Source organism: Vulpes vulpes, chromosome 10 (assembly GCF_048418805.1).
Source record: "Vulpes vulpes isolate BD-2025 chromosome 10, VulVul3, whole genome shotgun sequence".
Taxonomy (NCBI): Eukaryota; Metazoa; Chordata; class Mammalia; order Carnivora; family Canidae; genus Vulpes; species Vulpes vulpes.
The window spans coordinates 51,702,671-51,723,877 of NC_132789.1; the positions used below are offsets into that span (position 1 = coordinate 51,702,671).

Genomic DNA, 21,207 nt, shown 5'->3' on the forward strand with positions numbered 1-21,207 from the left:
TCTCTGAGCACGCAGGTTTTCTTCTACACATTCTGTACTTATTGAAGATCTGCTCCACTGTCCTGACCTATTGCTTCCCACAAGGCTTACAGATAGTTAAGCTGTTTTATTTTTTTAATTGTGGATATTAATTGCCTTTTATTTTCTCATTCAGACTCTCAGTTCAATCTTTAACATTGAGATGGTAAAAGACAAAACCACAGAAGAAATAAGACAGGTAATGAATGAAAATGGGTTGGCACACTTTGTGAAAACGTGTGCTCTTTGAGCCAGATCTGAAAGTAGAAAGGAGTGTACACTTCTTGACACCTCTTTCTAGCCAAAATGAAAGGTGGCCATAGAAAGCAAAAGTGATACGTTACATGAAATGTGATGGCATAAGAAAGCTTGCCCTTCTTGATTTTACTCCTATATGTCTAATCAACTCACATTACCCCTTTCTGTTTCATTCCTGTTGCCCAGATCTTATTTAAAACCATCAGTATTGTGTTCCTGCCTTACTATATGGCCTGTCTAAATAGGTTTCCCTGCTCCTCCACCTCTCATAGCCTTACTGGCTGAATCTTCTTAAAGTTCTGCTTTCGTTATGGGAAGGCATAGTGTATTGGTTAAGAACACAGACTCTAGAGTCAGGCCACCAGTTTTAAGTCCTAGCTCTGCCACTTACTAAGTGAATGACTTTGATAAGCTAGTTAACCTCTCTGGGCCTTCATTTCCCTATCTGCAGAGTGGAGATAACTATAGTACTTATCTCATAGAGTTATTTGGGGAATTAAGTGAGCTCATATTTGTAAAACATATAGAACCATGCCTGGCACAGAGTAAAGTACTGCATTTGTGTTTTTAAGTAAATGAATAAAAATAAACACTATGTCAGTGACCTGCTTGCAAATGTTCAGTGACTTCCTGTATTCCTTTGCTTGCCATGCAGAGTCCTCTTATTATTATGGGACCTGCTTCAGGAAGCTTTCTGGATACCTTCCTTCTAAGTACTCATAATCTATCCTACCTCTTTAGTCATTCCATACACCTTGCATTGCTATTTAATTTTGATTTCTATGATTCTTCTTTCTCTAATTAGACTATAATAAACTATTTATTGACATTCCTTGTAATTCCATGAAGTATTTTAGGTATATTGAGGAAAAAATAATAAGAAAAGCAGTAGACTATGTGTCAGGTACTGAGTGCTTCATATGCACTATTGCATTAAATTCTCATAACTACCTGGAAGTGTAGGTGCTATTATTTCCAATTTACAAGTGAAGAAACTATGGTTTAAAGAGATTAAGTAACATAAGGGTAGAGCTGGGACTCAAACCCATGTCTGTTTGACTCTGCATCCTATTCCCTGGTGGGAAGTTGTGCCAATTGCCATGAGTTTCCTTTGGGTGCTGTTTTTTGTTTCAACAAAACCATTTATTGAATACCTATTAAATGTCAAGTTGTATGCCAGACACAGAAATAAATGAGAGAATCCCCTACTCTCAAGAATTTTTAGCCTAGTAGAAGGACAAACACAAAAACATGAGAATAGCACAGGGTTCTAACTTGTGTTAATAGAGGCTTATGCAAAGTCTCTAGGAGACCTCAAACTATGTCCTCGGGAAGAGATGCCAATAGAAAGTGGACACCAAGCATGTCCTTTAGGGGAGAGAGAAGCCAGGCCCAGGATGCTTGAGCATATAAATATCATTCAGGCCTATAATTTTAGACACAAATTTGTGTTCATTATAATTTTGAGTAACCAATGTCAGTTATGTTAGGAAACATTTGTCTGTCTTACAAATTTCGGTGTTGATCATGAACTATCTATCAATATAAATTAAATAAAAATAGCAGGATATGATCTCCTTAAAATGAAAAGACAGTGTCTGACATGCAAAAAAAAAAAAAAAAAAAAAGGCAAAGCAACCTTTGGCTGTATTGACAGTGGTCAGGTCCTGGGAGGTAATAGTTCTGTATCCTGTGTTAGTTAGATCTTACTTTGATTGGTATCTTCAGTTAGGGGGCCCTCCATTCTTAATGAAAATAGTAACAAAGCAAAGCATCTCTAAAGGAGGGTGGCCTCCTTCAAAAGCTCACTCAGGTGTCACCTAGGCTGTGATGCCTTCCCCAACTTCTCTGCCTTTGCTAATGCTGTCATTCTCTGCTTAGAATGTGTGTCTTCTATCCTTCCTGTTTTCTTCCCAGCCTCCTTGTTCACCTGGCTAACTCCTAATCATTCCTCACAATATTGCTCAAGTATTCCCCTCCTCTGGCACTCATTAACTAACTTGGATTAAGTGTCTTTTTGTTGCCCTCAGAGTACCTTGGCTCTGGTTTGCATTGTAATTCTGTTGTATTAAGCACAAACATATTTCACCTAGTCTTCACAGTAATCCTCTCAGGTTGATATTATTGCTATTTTACTGATGATTATATTGGTGTTATTTAGTGATTTTCAATAATTTGTCCTAAGTAGTATGACCAGCAGATGATTGGACCTGGGATTTCCATCCAGGTCTACCTGAGTCCAGAAACTCGGTTCTGAATGACTGATGCCCTGGCTGTCTGAGAAGCCCACAGTTGGCTGGGGAATACTGGTTTTGCAAAGGAAAAGAGAAGATATGAGAACGTGTCTGTTACATACGGGCACATCTTGAGAGAACTGATTAACAAGGCCATGAAATCTATTTGTCTGAAAGGAATTTGTTATTAAGAGTTACAGTTTAATCATCTAGCGAGTAGATGGTATAAAATATTTTTGTAATCATATATTAGTAATAAAAGTATTATGTTGGGTTTTCTTCCTTGTTACCAAATAGCATGTTACTCTGAGCAATGAAAGCTGTCACCATTTCTTGGCATAGGTTGAAAAGATTATCCACATGTCACAGACACCCTCTCTTTTTTGTACAGATTTGGCAGCAGTATTTTGCAGCAAAAGATACAGTCTACGCAGTTATTCCTGTAAGTAGTTTGGAGGGGAAAATGAAAGTGTTATAGCATGAAGGTCAGCGATCTAACCTTAGCGGGCAGTTGCCTTTACTTTTTCTATGTTTATTGCCTCTCGAGAACTTACATTTATAGCTCTGAGGGTTTTTATTATGCCCTAAGCACCAAATATTGGAAACTCCATATGGTATATTTATGGCTCTTGTTTTCCGTCTTTCTGGTTTAGAAATGTCTCTTTGACTCAAGTCTCTGACAAGGGAGCATGGTATAAGCTCATGTTGCTGAGCAATTTCCAAATGTGTTTTACTTCTTTTTGGTGTTTTCCAACCATAGTGTTGGAATTTCAGACAGGGACCCTAACATAGCTTTCTTCCCCTTTCATCTGTAAATGGCCTGTTACTGAGCTGACTTAGAGCCTCCTCTAGGCTTTTTCTGGCATTTCCCATTAGCAAGTGGCATTTTCTTTATTTTCTCCCTTCTTGAAATTGCTGTCTTGGAGATAGTCACTGGCCACTGCTTGGCCATTGAGGTTTATGACTAGGAAGGGGTTCTGCTGGCTTCTTCTACTTTAATGTCCTTACACTAACTTTTGCATAAAGCATTTTATCAGCTAGTTCTGTAATTGCTCTTCTTCCCTGAAGAGGAAGTCATTTAGGTTAAATTTACATCAAGCACTGAGTTTACAAGTATGAGTTGGAGATTAAGAAGGAAAACTTAGAGACAAAAAGGTAAAGTCGGGTCTTTTGTTTGCTCTAAGAGTGTTGCTACCCCACCTCTTACACACACAGACTGTTGTTCAAGAGTTCAACGACCAAAGGATCTGCACTTTCTGTAATATTTGAGATCTCTAATACTGACTCATTGTTTAAACAGGCCTTCTTGGCTCTCCCTGAGACAGCCTCAGGGACCTGAAGTCTCTGACACTTGGCAGAGTCCCTTGCCGAATTTGGAGCATTTGGAGTATCCACTCTTCACGTGTAATTCTGACCTTGAGCAGCCAAACATATATCCAGTTTTTCTCTTTATCGTAAGAGGGATTTGTAAATGATAGAACTTAAGAGATCTTTTTAGTTGTATTTTACTTCTAGAATTCAGTCTTGGTGAATTTAAATATGATTGCAGCCTTATATTTTCTTGGTTTTGAATTTAATTCTTTTCTAACCTACAGGAAGAGAAGTTTGACCTGATCTGGACCCGGGCTCAGTCCTGTCCAACAGTAAGTTTCCAGTGACCAGATGAGGATTGCTTATCAGTGCTGGCAAACAAGGTGTTTTCTAGCCTATCCCTTCATACTCCATACTATCTCGTGTTATAGTGCTCTGCTTATTTAACCAAGATGCTCACATGTTAACTGTACTGATAAGAGATTTTCAGCTGTAAGGAGTCATGTGGGTTTGTCTCACAGTAAGTATCTCAGGATCTCTAGCTCCCTGGCATGGTGCAGCCCCTTTCTGATTTGGATCTCTGTCATTATAAGTGAACATGGGAGGCAACACCTGAGCCCATAACATTTTCACCCTCCTTCAAGCTTCTGTTTTATTGCCAGTTTCTTTTCCATTTTGGCCTTGCTATTCTGCTTGTGTGTGCCTAAGGAATTATGAGTTTGTTGGAGTCCTGCACTGCCAGAAGACCTAAAGGAAAGGGAATTGATGAGGTGGACCAGCTAGCTGACTTGGTGTCAGTAATAATTTCTAGGATTTTTCAAAAAGATTTTCCAAACATTGCTGAGAAAAAATAAAAAGCATCTAAGTAAATGGAGAGATGGGCTATGATCATGGATTGAATGACTTGGTATTGTCATCATTTCTCCCCAAGTTGATTTCTATAGAGTAAATATCCCAATCAAAATCACAGTAGGCTTTTTTTTTCTTTAAAGAAATTGACAAGCCAATTAAAAAAGAATTGTTTGGATATCCTAAGGACCTAGAATAACAAAACAAGTTTTGTTTTTTGGGCATTTTTGCTTTTGTTTTTGAACAGCAAAGCAAGGTTTATTGAGTGATAGTGAAGCAAAGTTAAGTGAGTGATAATATGAAGCTCCCAAAGAGGAAGGAGACCCACGAGGGTTGTCCTAAAGCAGTTTTGTAAAAAATGAATAAAGAGGACTTACATTTCATGATTTCAAGGCTTATTTTAAAACTACAGTAATAGGGCAGCCTGGGTGGCTCAACAGTTTAGCACTGCCTTAAGCCCAGGGCAGAATCCTGGAGACCCAGCCTACTTCTCCCTCTGCCTGTGTCTCTGCCTCTCTCTGTGTCTCTCTCATGAATAAATAAATAAAATCTTTATTTTTTAAAATAAAATATTTAAAAAGTAAAACTACAATAATGAAGACAATATGATTGTGTCATATAGATCAGTAGAACGGAACAGAGAATCCAAAAATAGACCAACATGGTCGGTCAGTTATTTGTTACCAAAGGTGCCAAGGTAATTAAATGGGGAAAGGATAATCTCTTCAGTTGAGATATCCATATGTAAAAAATGAACCTCTACTCTTACCTCACGCTGTATCCAAAAATTAACTCAAAATAGATCCTAGATGTAAATGTAACTTTTAGAAAAAACAATCTTGGGCAGCCCTAGTGGCGCAGCGGTTTAGCGCCGCCTGCAGCCCAGGGCATATTCCTGGTGACCCTGGATCGAGTCCCACATCGGGCTCTCTGCATGGAGCCTGCTTCTCCCTCTGCCTGTGTCTCTGCCTCTCTGTGTTTCTATGAATAAATAAATAAAATCTTAAAAAAAAAAAAGAAAGAAAGAAAAATAAAAAATCTTAGGTTGAATGTTAGTGATCTTGGGTTTCGCAAAGATTTCTCAAGTATATCACAAAAAACACAAACTGTAAAAGAAAAAATCAAAATCAGTAAATTAGATTTCATCCAAATTAAGCTTTTCTATTTGTATTCTCATGTTTATAGCAGCATTAGTCACAATAGCCAAAAGATGGAAGCAACCCAAGTATCCATGAATAGAGGAATAGATAAACAAATTGTGGTATATACACCTAATAGAGTATTCAACCCTAAAAAAGAAGAAAATTCTGACAGATGCTACAACATGGATGAACCTTGAAGACATTATACTAAGTGAAATAAGCCAGCCACAAAAGGACAAAACTGCATGATCCCACTTACATATCTAGAATAGGTTTAAGTACCTAGAATAGCCAAATTCATGGACAGAAAGTAGAACGATGGTTGCTAGGGGATGGAGAAATGAGGGAATGAGGAGTTATTTTTTAATGGACATGGAGTTTCAGTTTCAGAAGATTAAAAAAGTTTTGGAGATGGATGGTGGCAATGGTTGCACAACAGTGTGAATGTACTTAACGTCACTGGATTGTACATTTAAAAATAGTTAAAATAATAACTTTTATGCATATTTTACCACAATAAATAAAAAATAAAACTTTCTACTTTTCAAAAAACATTGTTATGAAAATGAAAAGACAACGCACAGACTGGGAGAAGATATTTGCAAGACACACATTGATAAGTGACTTATATCTAGAATATATTAAAAACTCTTACAATTTAAGGAGATAGGCAACCCAATTAAAAAATGGGCAAAAGGGACGCCTGGGTGGCTCAGAGGTTGAGCATCTTCCTTTGGCTCAGGGCATGATCCTGGAGTTCTGGGATCGAGTCCCACATAGGGTTCCCTGCATGGAGCCTGCTTTTCCCTCTGCCTATGTCTCTGCCTCTCTCTCTGTGTCTCTCATGAATAAATAAATAAAATATTTTTTAAAAGGGGGGGGGACGCCTGGGTGTCTCAGTGGTTGGGTGGCTGCCTTCAGCTCAGGCCATGATCCCAGGATCCGGGATCGAGTTCCACATCAGTCTCCTGCGAAGAGCCTGCTTCTCCCTCTGCCTATATCTCTGCCTCTCTCTCTGTATCTCTCATGAATAAATAAATAAATAAATCTTAAAAAAAAATGGGCAAAAGATTCAGACAAATCACCAATTAAGTGGAATGGCAGATAAGCACCTGAAAAGATGCTCAATAATATTAGTCATAATGTGAATTACAAGTTAAAACCATGATGAGATACCACTAAAATGACTAGAATTAAACAGACTGGTGTAGTGCTGGAATAAGTGCTGGTGAAGGTATGGAATAACTGGAACTCCCACATACTGCTGACATAATAATGTAAAACAGTATAAGCACTTTAGAAAACAACAAAAGTTTCTTTAAAAGTTAAGCATATGCCTGCCATACTACCCAGTTATTCTACTCCCTAGATGTTTTCCCAAGAATTGAAAGCATATGTTCAGACAACACAACTGTTCATAGTGGCTTTATTTGTAATAACCAAATACTAAAAGATATCTATCACAGGTAAATAAAGATATTATGGGGGAAGAGGAGATTGTGTGTACATAAACATATACAGTGGAATAATATTCAGCAATAAGAAGCAATAATCTATTGATACATGCAGCAACATGGATAGATCACAAAACAATTACACTAAATGAAAGAAATCATACCAAAAAGAAGTATAGCTTCTTTGGCTCCATTTATACAAACTTCTAGAAAATGCACCGTGACTAGGAGTGACAAAATCAATTCAGTTTTCTGTTAGCTAGGCACTGAGGTCATGTCATCTGAGAAAAATAAAATAGAGCCTGAGTGGTTGGCCATAAAGAGATAGTTCCATGACTAACACATACCAGACTGATGATGCTTTGTTTTGTCCTGACACCATTCTCTTCACCACTCATTCCCAAACATCTTAAGCATAAAACTAATCATTTCTTCGTGTTTACAACCATCCTTCAGTATCAGCCTCGGATGATAGAATAGGAAGTGATTATAATTGGAACAGAAGTTAACTCAGTGGCATTAGAAAGTTTAGAAATTGAAAAACTCAAATGTTCATCAATAGAAGAATAGATAAATTGTGGTAAATTTCTATAGTAGCATTCCATACAACACTGAAAATTAATGAGTTAGAGTTATACTTACCAACTTAGATAAATCTCAAAAGTATAATGTGAAGTGAAAACAAGTTGCAAAATGGACATATAGTTTGATAAGATTTACGTTTTTAATCTTGTAGTATTTGTGGTTTATGGATATGTGTATGTGCATGCACACTTAATGTATAAAAACCTAAAACAGACACCAAATGCAGGATATATGTTACTCTGGGATGGGATTAGAATGGGTCACAGAGAAAGCTTCTATTGGATCACTAGTGCTTTCTTTCTTAGGTGGGATGGAAAATATATGAGTTAAATTATCACTTAGGAATTTCACAATTTAAAAAAATATTTAAAAACCAGACAGATAAAAAATGGAGTAAATTATACAGGCAGTTGGACATGGAGCAAATGATTGTATTTATTCATCTGTCTCCTCATGTATTTGTTTCTCACAGTTTCTATGTGCACTACCAAGAAGGGAAGGTTATGAGTTCTTTGTAGGACAGTGGACGGGTACTGAACTCCACTTCACTGCACTTATAAATATTCAGGTAGGTGGCTTGTGTTCATTCCCTAGAAAAAAGAGGCTACTCTTCTGTGGGACCATGAGCCCTTACTGAGGCTTGAGGACACAGAGTATCTACTAACTCCCAGCAGTATTTGCTTTGGCGTTGATCGATTTGTATATTGGGCTAGCTTTCTAGGCCCTACTCAATACCTATAAATTGGAAAAGACCCCAAAATATATTCTGTGACTACATCTGGTACCTCCTGTTTCTTCCGCAGACCTCTATAACATTTACTGCTTATGCCCCACTTAACTAACATGAGTCAGTTATGATGGTTATCTTTTTAACCCTAAGGTAGGCTCCATGTCTTCCTTGTATTTTATGAACGGAGTCAACACTTTCCAAGATGCTAGATGCATAGTTTCCATTCCATAGATGTTGTTTTGTTTGCTTTCTTTTTTTCCTTTTCTTTATTCCCAAATATTGGATTAAGAAGTTCAATCCAAAGCATTTGAAGCTCTTAAAAATGAAGTCAATATTTTAAATCAGATCATAACTAGATCATAACTTTAAATCATCATAGAATGTCATAGATTGACATTTCATGTTTAGAGGCCAAATCTGCCCAAAAAACAAGCATGTGTTACCATGGCTTTGAAGGTGAGGGTAAAGGAAGTGCAAAATAAAATGAGAATTTGTTCATGACTATATCCCATGTGCTTGTATCCTAAAATTGTACTATACTTTAAAAAAAAGAGGGAGGAATAGGATAGAAAAAAAAATTAAAAGCAGAATGAGGGGGCAGTTTTTACTTTGGATGCATTATAAAAGAACATTTATTGAGTACATCCCATGATATCTAGCATTTGATGTACTTACTACATGCCAAGTGCTTTATAAACATTATGTCATTGAATACTCACAGATGTCCCATGAGATAGTTACTGTTATAATTTCTATTTCTAGAGAAGAGCATGGGCTCAGAAAAGTTGGTTCCTAAGGTAGAGGAGAGAGGTAATAGGTGGCCTAGCTGGATTTGATTGATTCCAAAGTCTGAACTGAGCCCTTATGCAGCTGCGTTAGAGACAATGCTAGGACTTAGAAACCTGTGAGACAAGGTCCCTGCCCTCCTGAAGCTCATAGACAAGTATCGGAAGAAGATCCAGAAACATAATTATGATCAAAATGATCAGCATATTTGAAGTATATGGGGGAGAGTTGAGAGGCTGAACCCTAGCAGTAGTTAGGTATTGATAATTAAAAGGACCTTTGCTGAAATTTAGAGATGAAACTCCCAAGATCTTTTTTGAATGTGTAGTTCTTTCCTCCTATACTATATGAGGACTTTCACTTTGAACCCAGCCTCTTTTCCTAGTCTGGACTGAGGTCTGATAACCACTGCCCTGTCCATTCTTCATGAAATTATGATGTTCCCATTCTTCTTTTCCCCCCTATCTCCCACCCAGATTATATTTTAAAACTGCACATTACAAATCTGGCCCATGTGCAAACTCTCCAGCTATTTGCTACAGCTTAAAAGAGCTCAGTCTTCAGAGCCAGCCAAGGGGAGTAGATTTCAACTGTGAAATGCACTAGTCCATAAAAGTGGCAATTACACAGGCATATTGCTTTCTTTAGAACTTGATTTGGTAGCTGCTTGTGCCATTTTGTTTTTAAATATATGGCCATGATGAAGGATTCACTGCCTACTGTAAACATTTTCTGGGAAAAATGCCAAACCTTTTTCAATTGAAGACACAAATAACACTGTGCAAACTGTCAGTTTCACTGTGCCTTGGCAAGCCTGACCATCCCCCACCTACCAATCCTCTGACTCACTAGCCACCCAAGGGGCTGTTAAGAGCCCGAATTTCCTCTAGACTCTCTATTGCTCTGAAATTGCAGTTTTGTGTGGTGGTACCTTATTGAGCCTTGATAAGTGTTTCTTGTTACAGACCCGAGGGGATGCTGCAGCCAGCCAGCTGGTTTTATATCACTATCCTGAACTTAAGGAGGAAAAGGGCATAGTGCTGATGACAGCAGAAATGGATCCCACATTTCTGGTAAGAATTAATTTTTACCTCTTTGGATTTACCTGGTGGCCCTGAAGGTACTATTATTTTGCCAAAGATCATGAGAGGTAAAATCCCAGAGACCTCTATGTACTTGTTTTGTAAAGTTGACAATGATTTTGTCTTGCACAAGCCCTTCCAAGTTGAAGGTAGTACAATCATTAACTCAGTCACTCATTCACAATTTTGAAGTCCAAAAGCTCTGAAAACAAAGTTTTCTCATAATTCATTTGGTTACAAGACCTTATCTGACTTGAACTTACTTTGTAGCTAAATCTTCATTGAAACTGATATAAAGGGGTGTCTGGGTGGCTCAGTTGGTTAAGCATCAGCCTTCAGCTCAGGTCATGATCCCAGGGTCCTGGGATCAAGTCCCAATTCGGGCTCCCTGCTCAGTGGAGAGCCTGCTTCTCCCTCTACCTCCCCTGCTCGTGCTCTCTCTGTCTCTCTCTCACTTACTCTCTTTCAAATAAATAAATAAAATCTGAAAGAAAGAAAGAGAGAAAGAAAGAAAGAAAGAAAGAAAGAAAGAAAGAAAGAAAGAAAGAAAGAAAGAAAAAGAAAGAAAAAAAATAAACTGATATAAGGCCGTTTGTAATCCTTATTAATCCCACTTGGCGTGGAATATTCATGCATTTTACTAAGGAAATATTAATGAGTTTGATTATGGGGAGTTACGTAATAGATCTGTCGCCTTTCTAGAATACAGTAATTCTGACTCTGAAACACATCCGGTCCTAGGGGTTTCAAGTAAGAGACTATGAATAAGCAAGCAAAGTCTGGAATAGTTGTTAATCTTTTTTCTTCCTCCACACTGTTCACATTTACTACATTCATCATATGTAGTGATTTCTCTTCCTCCTTTTCTTTCTTTCTTTTTTTTTTTTTTAAGATTTTATTTATTTATTTATGAGAGATACGAGAGAAAGAGAGAGAGAGAGAGAGAGGCAGACATAGGCAGAGGGAGAAGCAGGGTCCCTGCAGGGAGCCTGACGTGGGACTCGATCTCGAGACTCCAGGATCATGCCCTGGGCCAAAGGCAGGAGCAAAACCGCTGAGCCACCCAGGGATACCCACCTTTTTTTTTTTTTAAGATTTATTTATTTATTCATGAGAGAGACACAGAGAAAGAGAGAGAGGCAGAGACAGAGGCTGAGGGAGAAGCAGGCTCTTCGAAGGGAGCCCAGTGCAGGACTCGATCCCGGATCCCAGGATCATGCCCTGAGCCAGAGGCAGACACTCAACCACTGAGCCACCCAGTCGTCCCACTCTTCCTCCTTTTCCCATTCCCTGGTATAGAGCATTGACCATATGTCCATAGGTAATGATGTCCACTGTGTTTGTTCTCCCTGTATATCCAGGGCCAGGAGCAGTGTTATGGTTATTATACAACTGGTTTGTCTAGACCTTGCTCGTTTCCGTCTCATTGTCTGGCAGGATTTAAGTTCAGGATGTCAAGATAGTGAACACTATAGTGTTTCTTCTCCTGAGAATCTTCATTACAGTACCCACTCTTTTTCTTCTCTCTCTTACCAGCTACTTACAGAGAGGGAAAAAGCGACTGACTCTCAGCTAGTATCTTAAAGTAGCAGTAAGTCCCAAGTCTGGGACAGAATTGGAACTCTTCTTTCCACTATCACACTCAACTGGAAGTCACCAGAATCCTATCCAAGAGAATGGAATTGCTATTAACTGAGGTAGACAAGATTGCAGGAGGAACAGATTTGAGAGGAAGATCAGGAGCTCAATCGTGGGCATGTTAAATCTGAGATTCCTATTAGATAGGCAGTAGGTAGTTAGATGTATGAGCCTGGAGTTCAGGAAGAGAGATAAATGTAGGAGCTGTCAGCATACAGATTGTTATTTAAAACCATAAGACTAAAAATAAAAAACAAAAAGCAAACAAAAAAAAAAACATAAGACTAGGGGATCCCTGGGTGGCTCAGCGGTTTAGTGCTTGCCTTTGGCCCAGGGCATGATCCTGGAGTCCTGGGATGAGTCCCACATCGGGCTCCCTGCATGGAGCCTTCTTCTTCCTCTGTCTACATCTCTGCCTCTCTCTCTGTGTGTCTCTCATGAATAAGGTCTTTAAAAAAATAAAAATTAAAAATTAAAAAACCCCATAAGACTAAATAAAAATCGCTAAGGAAGTAAATGAAGATAAAAAGAAAATAGGGGGCAGCCCCAGTGGTGCAGCGGTTTAGCACCACCTGCAGCCCGAGGTGTGATCCTAGAGACCTGGGATTGAGTCCCGTGTCAGGCTCTCTGCATGGAGCCTGCTTCTCCCTCTGCCTGTGTCTCTGCCTCTCTCGCTCTGTGTCTCTATGAATAAATAAATAAAATATTTTAAAAAATAAAAAATAAAAATGAATAAAAAGAAAATAGATCTAAGAATAGCCTGGAGACTTGAGAAAGCATCAGCAAAGTAAACTAAAAAGGAATATTTAGTGAGATAGAAGTAAAACTAGGACGATAAAATGCCCTGAAAGCTAAGATAAAATGTTTCAAGGAATTGGGAGTGCTCAACTGGTCAAGTCTCACTTGCTGGTAGGGCAGATGAGATGAAGACTGAGAATTTGTTTACTAGATGTCACAACATGGAAGTCATTAGTGAGCTTTCTCAGGACAGTGTCAGAGGAGTGGTGGGACAAAAGCATCATTGGAGTACATTTAAGAGAGGTTGGGAAGAAAACTTACAAAGAGTAAGCATAAACAAGTCTTACAAGGATATTTCTGTGAAAGGAAAGAGAGAATGGGGCAGTAGCTGGAGAAAGACAAGTAGGGACAAAAATGTTTTTTTGTTTTGTTTTAAATATGAGAGAAAGAACATATTTGTATGCAGATGGAAAGATTCAGTAGAGAGAGAAATACTGATAATGCGGGAGAAAGAGGAGAGAATTTTTGAAGTATTTTTGAATGGTTAAGCCTGGAAATGAGGGATCGATCTTTGCCAGAAATATAACAATAGGAGAGAAGCCAAAAATATAAGGACACAAATACAGTTTAAATAGATAGAGATGGTGGTATCTTGTAGAAGTTCTCTCCAGATTGCTTAGTGAGAAGGCTAAGACTTTATCTTAGTGGAAGGCCATCAGCTGAGAGTGAAGATGGAGGAATAAGTGTTGGATAATTGAGTGGAATAGAAAGAGAAGGTGTGAAATGATTTTCTAGGACAGAGTCAGCAAACCACGGCCTGGGACCAAATTCAATCCATTATCTGCTTTTAGAAGGCCCATGAGTTCTGTATCTTTAAATGGTTGGAGGAGGAGAAGCAGAACTAAAGAAGAATAATATTTCATGGCCTGTGTAGTGTTCAAAATTCAAGTTTCAATGTCTATAAATAAAGTTTTATTGGAACACAGCCATGCTTATTATTTACATATTATCTATGGCTCCTTTAGGTCCACACCAGAGTTAACAAGTTGCAACAGAGACTGCAGGGTTAATAGAACCTAAAATATTTACTGTCCCTTTACAGAAAGTGTTTGTCAACATGTCATCTAGGAAAATGGGAGAATGGCTATCTGGGTATAGGTGCAGAGAGAGGTGGGGGCTAAGATTTGGGTTTAACTGGGGTTAGGGTTCAGTGAGTGGCCTAATGAAGTGAGTTGGGACCAGAAAACTAAAGGTGAGTGCAGAAGAATGCTGATAATTCCCAACCATGGAATGCAAGCTGGATAAATAGGAAAGTGAAAACATAAGGAAGGTTAGGGACCAGAAGAATTGTGAGTCCTGGGGGAGTTAAAGGATTTTTGAAGTTGAGAGTGAGCTTAAAAGATAGGAAATAGCTAGGGTGCCTGGATGGCTCCATTTGACTCTTTATCTCAGCTCAGGTCACTCATGATTTCAGGGTTGTGAATTCAAGCCCCAACTTTAATTAATTAATTAATTAATTAATTAATTAATTTTTTAGAAAGATAGGAAATAAATAGACCAAGTATAGCTGTTTCAAATTGAGATTTGGAGGGATATAGTTACGAGTAATGACAAGGTTTAGGATTGGCCCAGAGGAAGGAGGGCGTAACACAGAAACTTTATTTTCTGATCTTCAGCGAAACCCAGCATCTAACTGTAATGAAAGTGGACTCTGGAGGTCACAGAAGGCCCTCCTGCTCTGGCATTTTTACCACCTTACTCTAGTGGTCTCAAACTGCTGCACAGGCCTCATCAATGTGAAAATTTGCTTCCTGGCCTTATAATATCGGACAACATACCAAACAACATACATTTGCCTTATAAAAATTAATTTGACTGTGAGTTTCTTCATTCTTAGAATAAATTCTAACTAGGTATGTTAGAATTTATTGCAGGGGTACATGATTCAGAGATAGGAAACGTAGAAATGTAATTAATATATGATCCCTTGCTACTCATGCATGAATTTATACTTTGGCATAGTACTTCCAAATACACTAAAGCAAATGAATAGAAATATATAGAAACTAGAGGTTTCTTCTGAACTAATAACTTTAATGCTGAAATTTAGGAGAATATTTGAAAACCTTATGTGGTTCCACCTCTGTGTCAGTAGATGATTTCATTGGAATGCAGTCAGTGCTCAGATAGAGTGCTAGGATGCTCTTGCAGGAGGTGTCCCTACCCCATAAAGAGGAAGAAGAGAGATTGTAAAGATGACACCTGGGCTGAATCTCAAAGACGAGCAGGAGTTTAGCCGGATAAAGAAAGGGAGGGGAAGAAGAATGTTCCAGACAGAGGGAATAGCAGAAGTACATGTTAAGAGACATAAAATGACTTGAGATATTCTAAACAGTTTTGTATCACTAATGTATTAAAAAGGTGGTTTGGTGGGTTATGTTTAGAGGTTTGGCTTTATCCTGAGGACAAGAAAGGGTTTTGAACAGGAAGTGACCTAGAAAGAGTTGGACTTCAAAGCCATTAACCTTAATTGTTTGCTTCCTAAATGCTTTTTAGTTTTAGCCTGGTAAGTGTGATCATTTAGAAGACATTTGCAGGGCAGCCCAGGTGGCTCAGAGGTTTAGCGCTGCCTTCAGCCCAGGGCCTGATCCTGGAGACCCGGGATTGAGTCCCACGTCAGGCTCCCTGAATAGAGCCTGCTTCTCCCTCTGCCTGTGTCTCTGTCTCTCTGTCTTCTCTCCCCCCCACCCCCGTCTCCCCATGTCTCTCATGAATAAATAAATAAAATCTTTAAAAAAAAAAATAGAAGACATTTGCAATAGTGTGAGGAAGAGAGAGTGGAGACCTGAAGTAGAGTAGTAAGAACGATAGAGAATGACCCCAGAAATATACAGGGAGTAAAATGGGCAGGACTTGGTAAGGTGATAGTGATCTATGAAGATTGAAAAAAAAGGGAGGAATCGGGGTTGTTAGTATACCTCCTTACTGAGCAGCATAGGAATTAATATATTCATCTTCTCAGGTCCTAGAAAGGGGGGAAACTACTGCTTCATGTTGAGAACTAAGTTGGGGGAAGGGGGCTTAACATAACCTTCTATGAGAGACAAATACACATGTCTCCCTACCCATTATACTAGTGGTCTTTAGTGGTCAGAACCCTTTATCCAAATAAAATCCTTTTTTAAAAAAATTTATTTATTTGAGAGAAAGAGAACATCAGAGTAGGGAGGTAGAGGGAGGGAGAGAGGGAAAGAATCTCAGAAGAGGAAAAGAGTGTGCTCATGTGGGGCTCAGTCTCATAACCCTTAGATCATGACTTGAGCCCAAATCAAGAGAAACAATCAACTGAGCCACCTGGGCACCCCCAAATAAGATCTTATTATGTGAATCCTCTGCTATAACAGCTGAAACCGTGCTGAGGGACCTGAAGCACCTCCACAGAGCCCCTTGAACTCTGCAGTTTGAACAGCACTGTTCTAGAATGAATACAGCTGAAACTACCCCTACCTCCACTATCCTGGAGCCTCAAATTAAAGTTGATTGTCAGAGGCCCCTACAGTTCATGGGCCCAGCAAGCAGTGGTATCTGCTCCAATGATGGCAGTACACTTGCTCTTGAGCCATGTTAGAGTATAGGAAAGGTAAAATTGATAGAGTTATCGCCCTTGATCAATCTTAATTATTTTGCCTCACCAGAAGGAGTATCAAGATGAAGTAGAGGGAGTACCAGTCTAGGAATCCATAGGTCTGCCACTTGCTAGCCATATGACCTTGGGCCCAGCCCTGAACCTCATCTCCTTTGGTTTCCTGGCCTATTAAATGAAGACTGGGTGATCTCTGAGGCCCCTTCTAGGTCTAAAATTCTATTAATTTGAAATAGCCAGCATTTTGGAAAAAGGCTTTTGATTGAAAATCCAGTTTCAGAGATGAGTCTCTGTAAGAAATGACCTGAAAGCCCTCTGGGAAATAGTGGAAGTAAAGCAGCCAATGATATTTATAAATCTGTTTTCCATTCTATGGCTTGACATAGCATACTTTTGATAGTTTTAGTGGGAATTTTCCAGTATCTTTTGGGGTTGGGTTTTGGCCATAATGAACACAGTGATAATGAACAAGTGCCTCTGACCAGCTAGGACTAGTGAAATGTATAGGAAGCAAAAGTCATAGTAACTTGAGGACATTCTTTTGTAAGGTTTTGAGACACCCCTCTATTACACAGAGTGCACCATTTCTCTGTCACTGAGATTTAGAGAAGGTGGACCCTTCTATTTCCTGGAGCTTCGCTGGTAGAGTAGTTAGAAGTAGCTGCATAGCAAGTTACTCCTAAACTTAGTGGCTTAAAACAAAAAAACACATTACCTCCCAGTTTATGTGGGTCAGGAATTCGAGAGCAGCATAGCTGGGTAGCTCTGGTGTAGTCTCTCATGAAGTTGCTGCCAAGATGTTGGCTCAAGGGCAGCCCGGGTGGCTTAGCGGTTTAGCGCCGCCTTCAGCTCAGGGCCTGATCCTGGAGACCCGGGTTGAGTCCCATGTCAGGCTCCCTGCATGGAGCCTGCTTCTCCCTCTGCCTGTGTCTCTGCCTCTCTCTCTCTCTCTCTCTCTCTCTCTCTCGAATAAATAAATAAAATCTTTAAAAATAAAAAAAGACGTTGGCTTAAGCCATAGTCCTCTGAAGAAGGTTGATTGGGCTCATGGATCCACTTCCAACCCCACTCTCATGGCTATTGGCAGGAAGCCTCATTTCCTTGCCACATCAGCTTCTTTGTAGGTCTTCTTGAATGTCCTCATAACTTTGGCAGCTGACTTTCCCCAGTGCAAGTAATTCAAGAGAGATAGCAAAATACAAGCTACAGTGTCTTTTGTGACTTAGTAGCAAAAGTCATTCTCCCATCATTTCACCATGGTCCATCTGGAAGAAGGAAATAAGTACAGCCTACATTCAAGGAAAAGGAAACTAGCTTTCCTCAAAGAGAGAAGTTTCACAGACTTTATGGGCAAATTGTAGAACTACAGAGCTGGCTTTAGCACTAGTTTTCTGCCTGAGGTAGTATCAGGAACAGGTTTTATTCAAGAGTATGTCTGGTTAGTCAAGAGCTTAGTACTGACTCATAAACTGCTTCTAGAAGCTGAGTACCTATTGCTCTCCCTCCCCCTTTCCTTGAACATATACTTACCAGTTATTAAGAAACTAAATGAAGAGAGAAATTTCAGACATATGTGTTCCTTTATTCAGCAGACATTGACTGGATGTGACCATATGCAGGGACGTAAAGCAAGCACATGCTTGGAGGAATTTATCCTAGGGAGGACAGACAAAAAGGCAAAAGAGAAAGTAAAGGACAGATACAATATAGTATGATACACACTATGGTAGAGGTCAGCGTGGGGTAATTTGAGTGCATTTGGTAAGGTGCCCAGGACTTGGATGTCAGGGAGTCAGAGGAGCTTCTGGAAGCAGTGACTCCTGGGTAAGGCCCCTCCACTTGCCGCAGGACTCAGACCCAGAGCTTTATGGCCCTGCGCAGGGAATGACCTATTTTTTTTCCTTACAGAATGTTGCTGAGGCACAGTGCATTGCCAACCAAGTTCAGCTCTTCTATGCTACTGATCGGAAGGAAACCTACGGCTTAGTGGAGACTTTTAACTTCAGACCGAATGAATTCAAATATATGTCGGTCATCGCTGAATTGGAACAAAGTGGACTTGGAGCAGAACTGAAATGTGCCCAGAACCAGGATAAGACTTAGAGCTGTAAGGGTTGGCTTACAGAGTCTGCTTAGCCCTGGATAGCTTTCTAAAGCCCACCCGCCCCCTTGAACTTTTGGGAGCTTAGCAGCTATAAGGAGCAGTCTCTGATGGGTTGCCCTGTGTACTTACAAGAAGTAATCATGGAGGTGAGCCCTATTACTTGATATTCAGGAGTGAAGGTACCCAAACATTCTGATAATTATCTCCCAGCATACTTAAGCTTTCGTTTTTAAGTGTTTGAGGCCATAACCAGAGAGCTAAGGATCCACAGGATGGCGACTTGACTTTACACAGTGTAGTAGTGCTATGTATCCTTTTGACCACACAGCTCCCAAATGTTCAGTTCCTCGTATTGATAAACTTGTGACAGGATAGTAAGCTTGAAGGCCTGCTGTAGTTAGATGTGGGCTTTGCATACTCTTCCTGTTTGCCTCTTGGCTGGCCAAAATACCCTGTTTAGACTCTAGGTCAGCCAGATATTGCCATCGGAATTGAGACTTGATCTAGATGTCCCCAGAGTCTGGCTTGGAAGGTCAGTAGATTTCAGGTATAGTTAAACATGCAAGTACAGTGCCTGCATACTTTTAAACCATAGTTCATTATGCCTCACCCTCTAACTCTGCCTATTAGAAGCTATGTATTTGGAGGAGGTGGATCAGTGCAATGTAAATGAATCACAACTTTTTTAAGGAGAGGATCCATCCCAATTTGCATGTTTGGTTTTATTTCATTTGTTTTAAACAACTCTAAGCCATGCCAGTATTATGTGAAAAAGTAGGTAGAAGCAAATGTTCTCCGATTGGGTGTGGGAAAAATGTAGCAATAAAATAAAGTCTGGCTTATGGTCTTTTTACACTAAACAGTGAAATCTAACCTGTGTGCTGCCCTTAGTGCCAGTGTACATCAGTGAACTGATTAGAACTCATCTTTGGACTCAGCAATTGGTTAAAATGCCAAAAATAAGAAAAGAGTTAGTTCTTCATTGCTGAAAACTCACTTTTGGTTTGTAGTGTCACTGCTGTGGTTCCAAGTTCAGTGATAGAAAAGGGCAGTGGTTACAACTAGCCTTCTGAATCTGAGGTCCCTGGAGCCCCCCAGTATTTTTGTCAACCCCCATTTCTATGCCTTTCCTTTTCTTGATCTGATGTGCTCCACTTTGCTGCTCCTGCCCAAGGTCTGCTTGTGTTGGCACTGAATTGGTAAGTGGGAAAGTAACCAGTAGTTGCAGTTTGTGTGTTTGTGTATTTTCTTTATTATGGAAGATTATTTATAGGTTGGGCCTGTCCCCAAGCTCTTTAAATGGGATTGGACCTCCCATTACTTTCTTGGCTGTGTCTATTTTGTTGTACTTCTGAGTCTGTGTGTAGAATGAGATAGTGTTTAACCTGGAATTGCTGCTAGCCTTTCACAGTTTCTTTAAAGGTTGGACTGTTTCCTAATGAAAATTCTGGACCTGCCTCTGGTTCTGACAGGTCCTTTTTAAAGAAACTTCGGTCTGGATGTTTTGAGTCCCAGGAATCTTTGACATCAGGTGGAGTTGCTTTCATGGGTATACGCTTATTTTTGCTTTTCTCTCCAGATGGACCCAGTTCTTGGTCATAGTACATTTTTATAATACCTCCACCAGAGGGTGAGAAGATGATGGGAGAAGAAATAATAATTGGCCTCTCCTTCCTCCCAGCTTTGCCCTAAATCCCCACTTTCCAGAGAGGGATGTACACATGGACAGTTACATTGGACATGATCAAAATGCCATCTGGATGTTCTTTATATTTACCTGGTGCAATTTCACAGAGAACTGAAAGAAAATTGTAATAAGCAGTAAATTTGTACCCTGGTGCAACATGGTGTTATAGAAAGTAGACAAGCTTTAGAGTTAAATGAATCTAGATTCAGATGTCACTGTTGAGATTCATTAACTCTATGATGTTGAACAAGTTACTTAAACCCTCTGTTTCTCCCCTCCATCTGTAAAATGGGGATAATAATAATAATAATAGCTACCTCATAGGATTATTGTGAGAATTAGATAGGCTTATACATAGACTATGGTAGAGCTTAATTAATAAATGTCAACACCCTTCCTCTTTTCTAATTCCCCTCCTCTCATTAAAGACCAACACAAATTAGCATTTCGGACCTACAGATCATTCTTCATTCCTGTCTAAAGAGCAGACTTTATCTCACAAGTTCTCAAACTTTAAGTTGCTGTAGAATTACTTATAGAGCACTTTAAAAATGCAGATTCTCAGGTCTCCAAACCTGCTGGATCATAATCTTTTCAGGTGGTGCTGGGAATTTGCATTTAATATGTGCTCCAGATGATCTGAACATGGGTCAATCACTAGTCACACTTTGCGAACCATTGCCTTATCTGTTCTTGAAGGAAAAAAAAACATTAGATCATTCTTTCCTATGGACAAATAACCTTAGGATTGATTCCATTGCTCTTGCCTCCCTTAGTGGTCTCCCTTTACAGTATAATTATGTATGTATGTATCTTCTTTCCCCACTAGACTGTGAGCTCCTTGAGGGACAGGGTTTATCTTCATTCCACGTGCCAAGGAAATGGCCTGGACATAGAAGATACTCAGTTGTTTGTTGAATAAATAAATGACATGGATTTTAGCCAAAA

General features: G+C 39.4%; 1 protein-coding gene across 1 annotated transcript in view; it reads left to right on the forward strand.

Moving 5' to 3' along the window:
* Positions 1-21,207, forward strand: part of ATPAF1 (ATP synthase mitochondrial F1 complex assembly factor 1) — a 29,811-nt gene extending 8,604 nt beyond the window's left edge. Inside the window, exons 4-9 of the mRNA XM_072724087.1 lie at positions 155-217; positions 2,902-2,952; positions 4,106-4,153; positions 8,324-8,419; positions 10,333-10,440; positions 18,377-21,207. Of these exons, the coding sequence (XP_072580188.1) occupies positions 155-217; positions 2,902-2,952; positions 4,106-4,153; positions 8,324-8,419; positions 10,333-10,440; positions 18,377-18,571 (561 nt within the window). The 3' untranslated portion in view covers positions 18,572-21,207. The remainder of the gene's footprint in view (positions 1-154; positions 218-2,901; positions 2,953-4,105; positions 4,154-8,323; positions 8,420-10,332; positions 10,441-18,376) is intronic.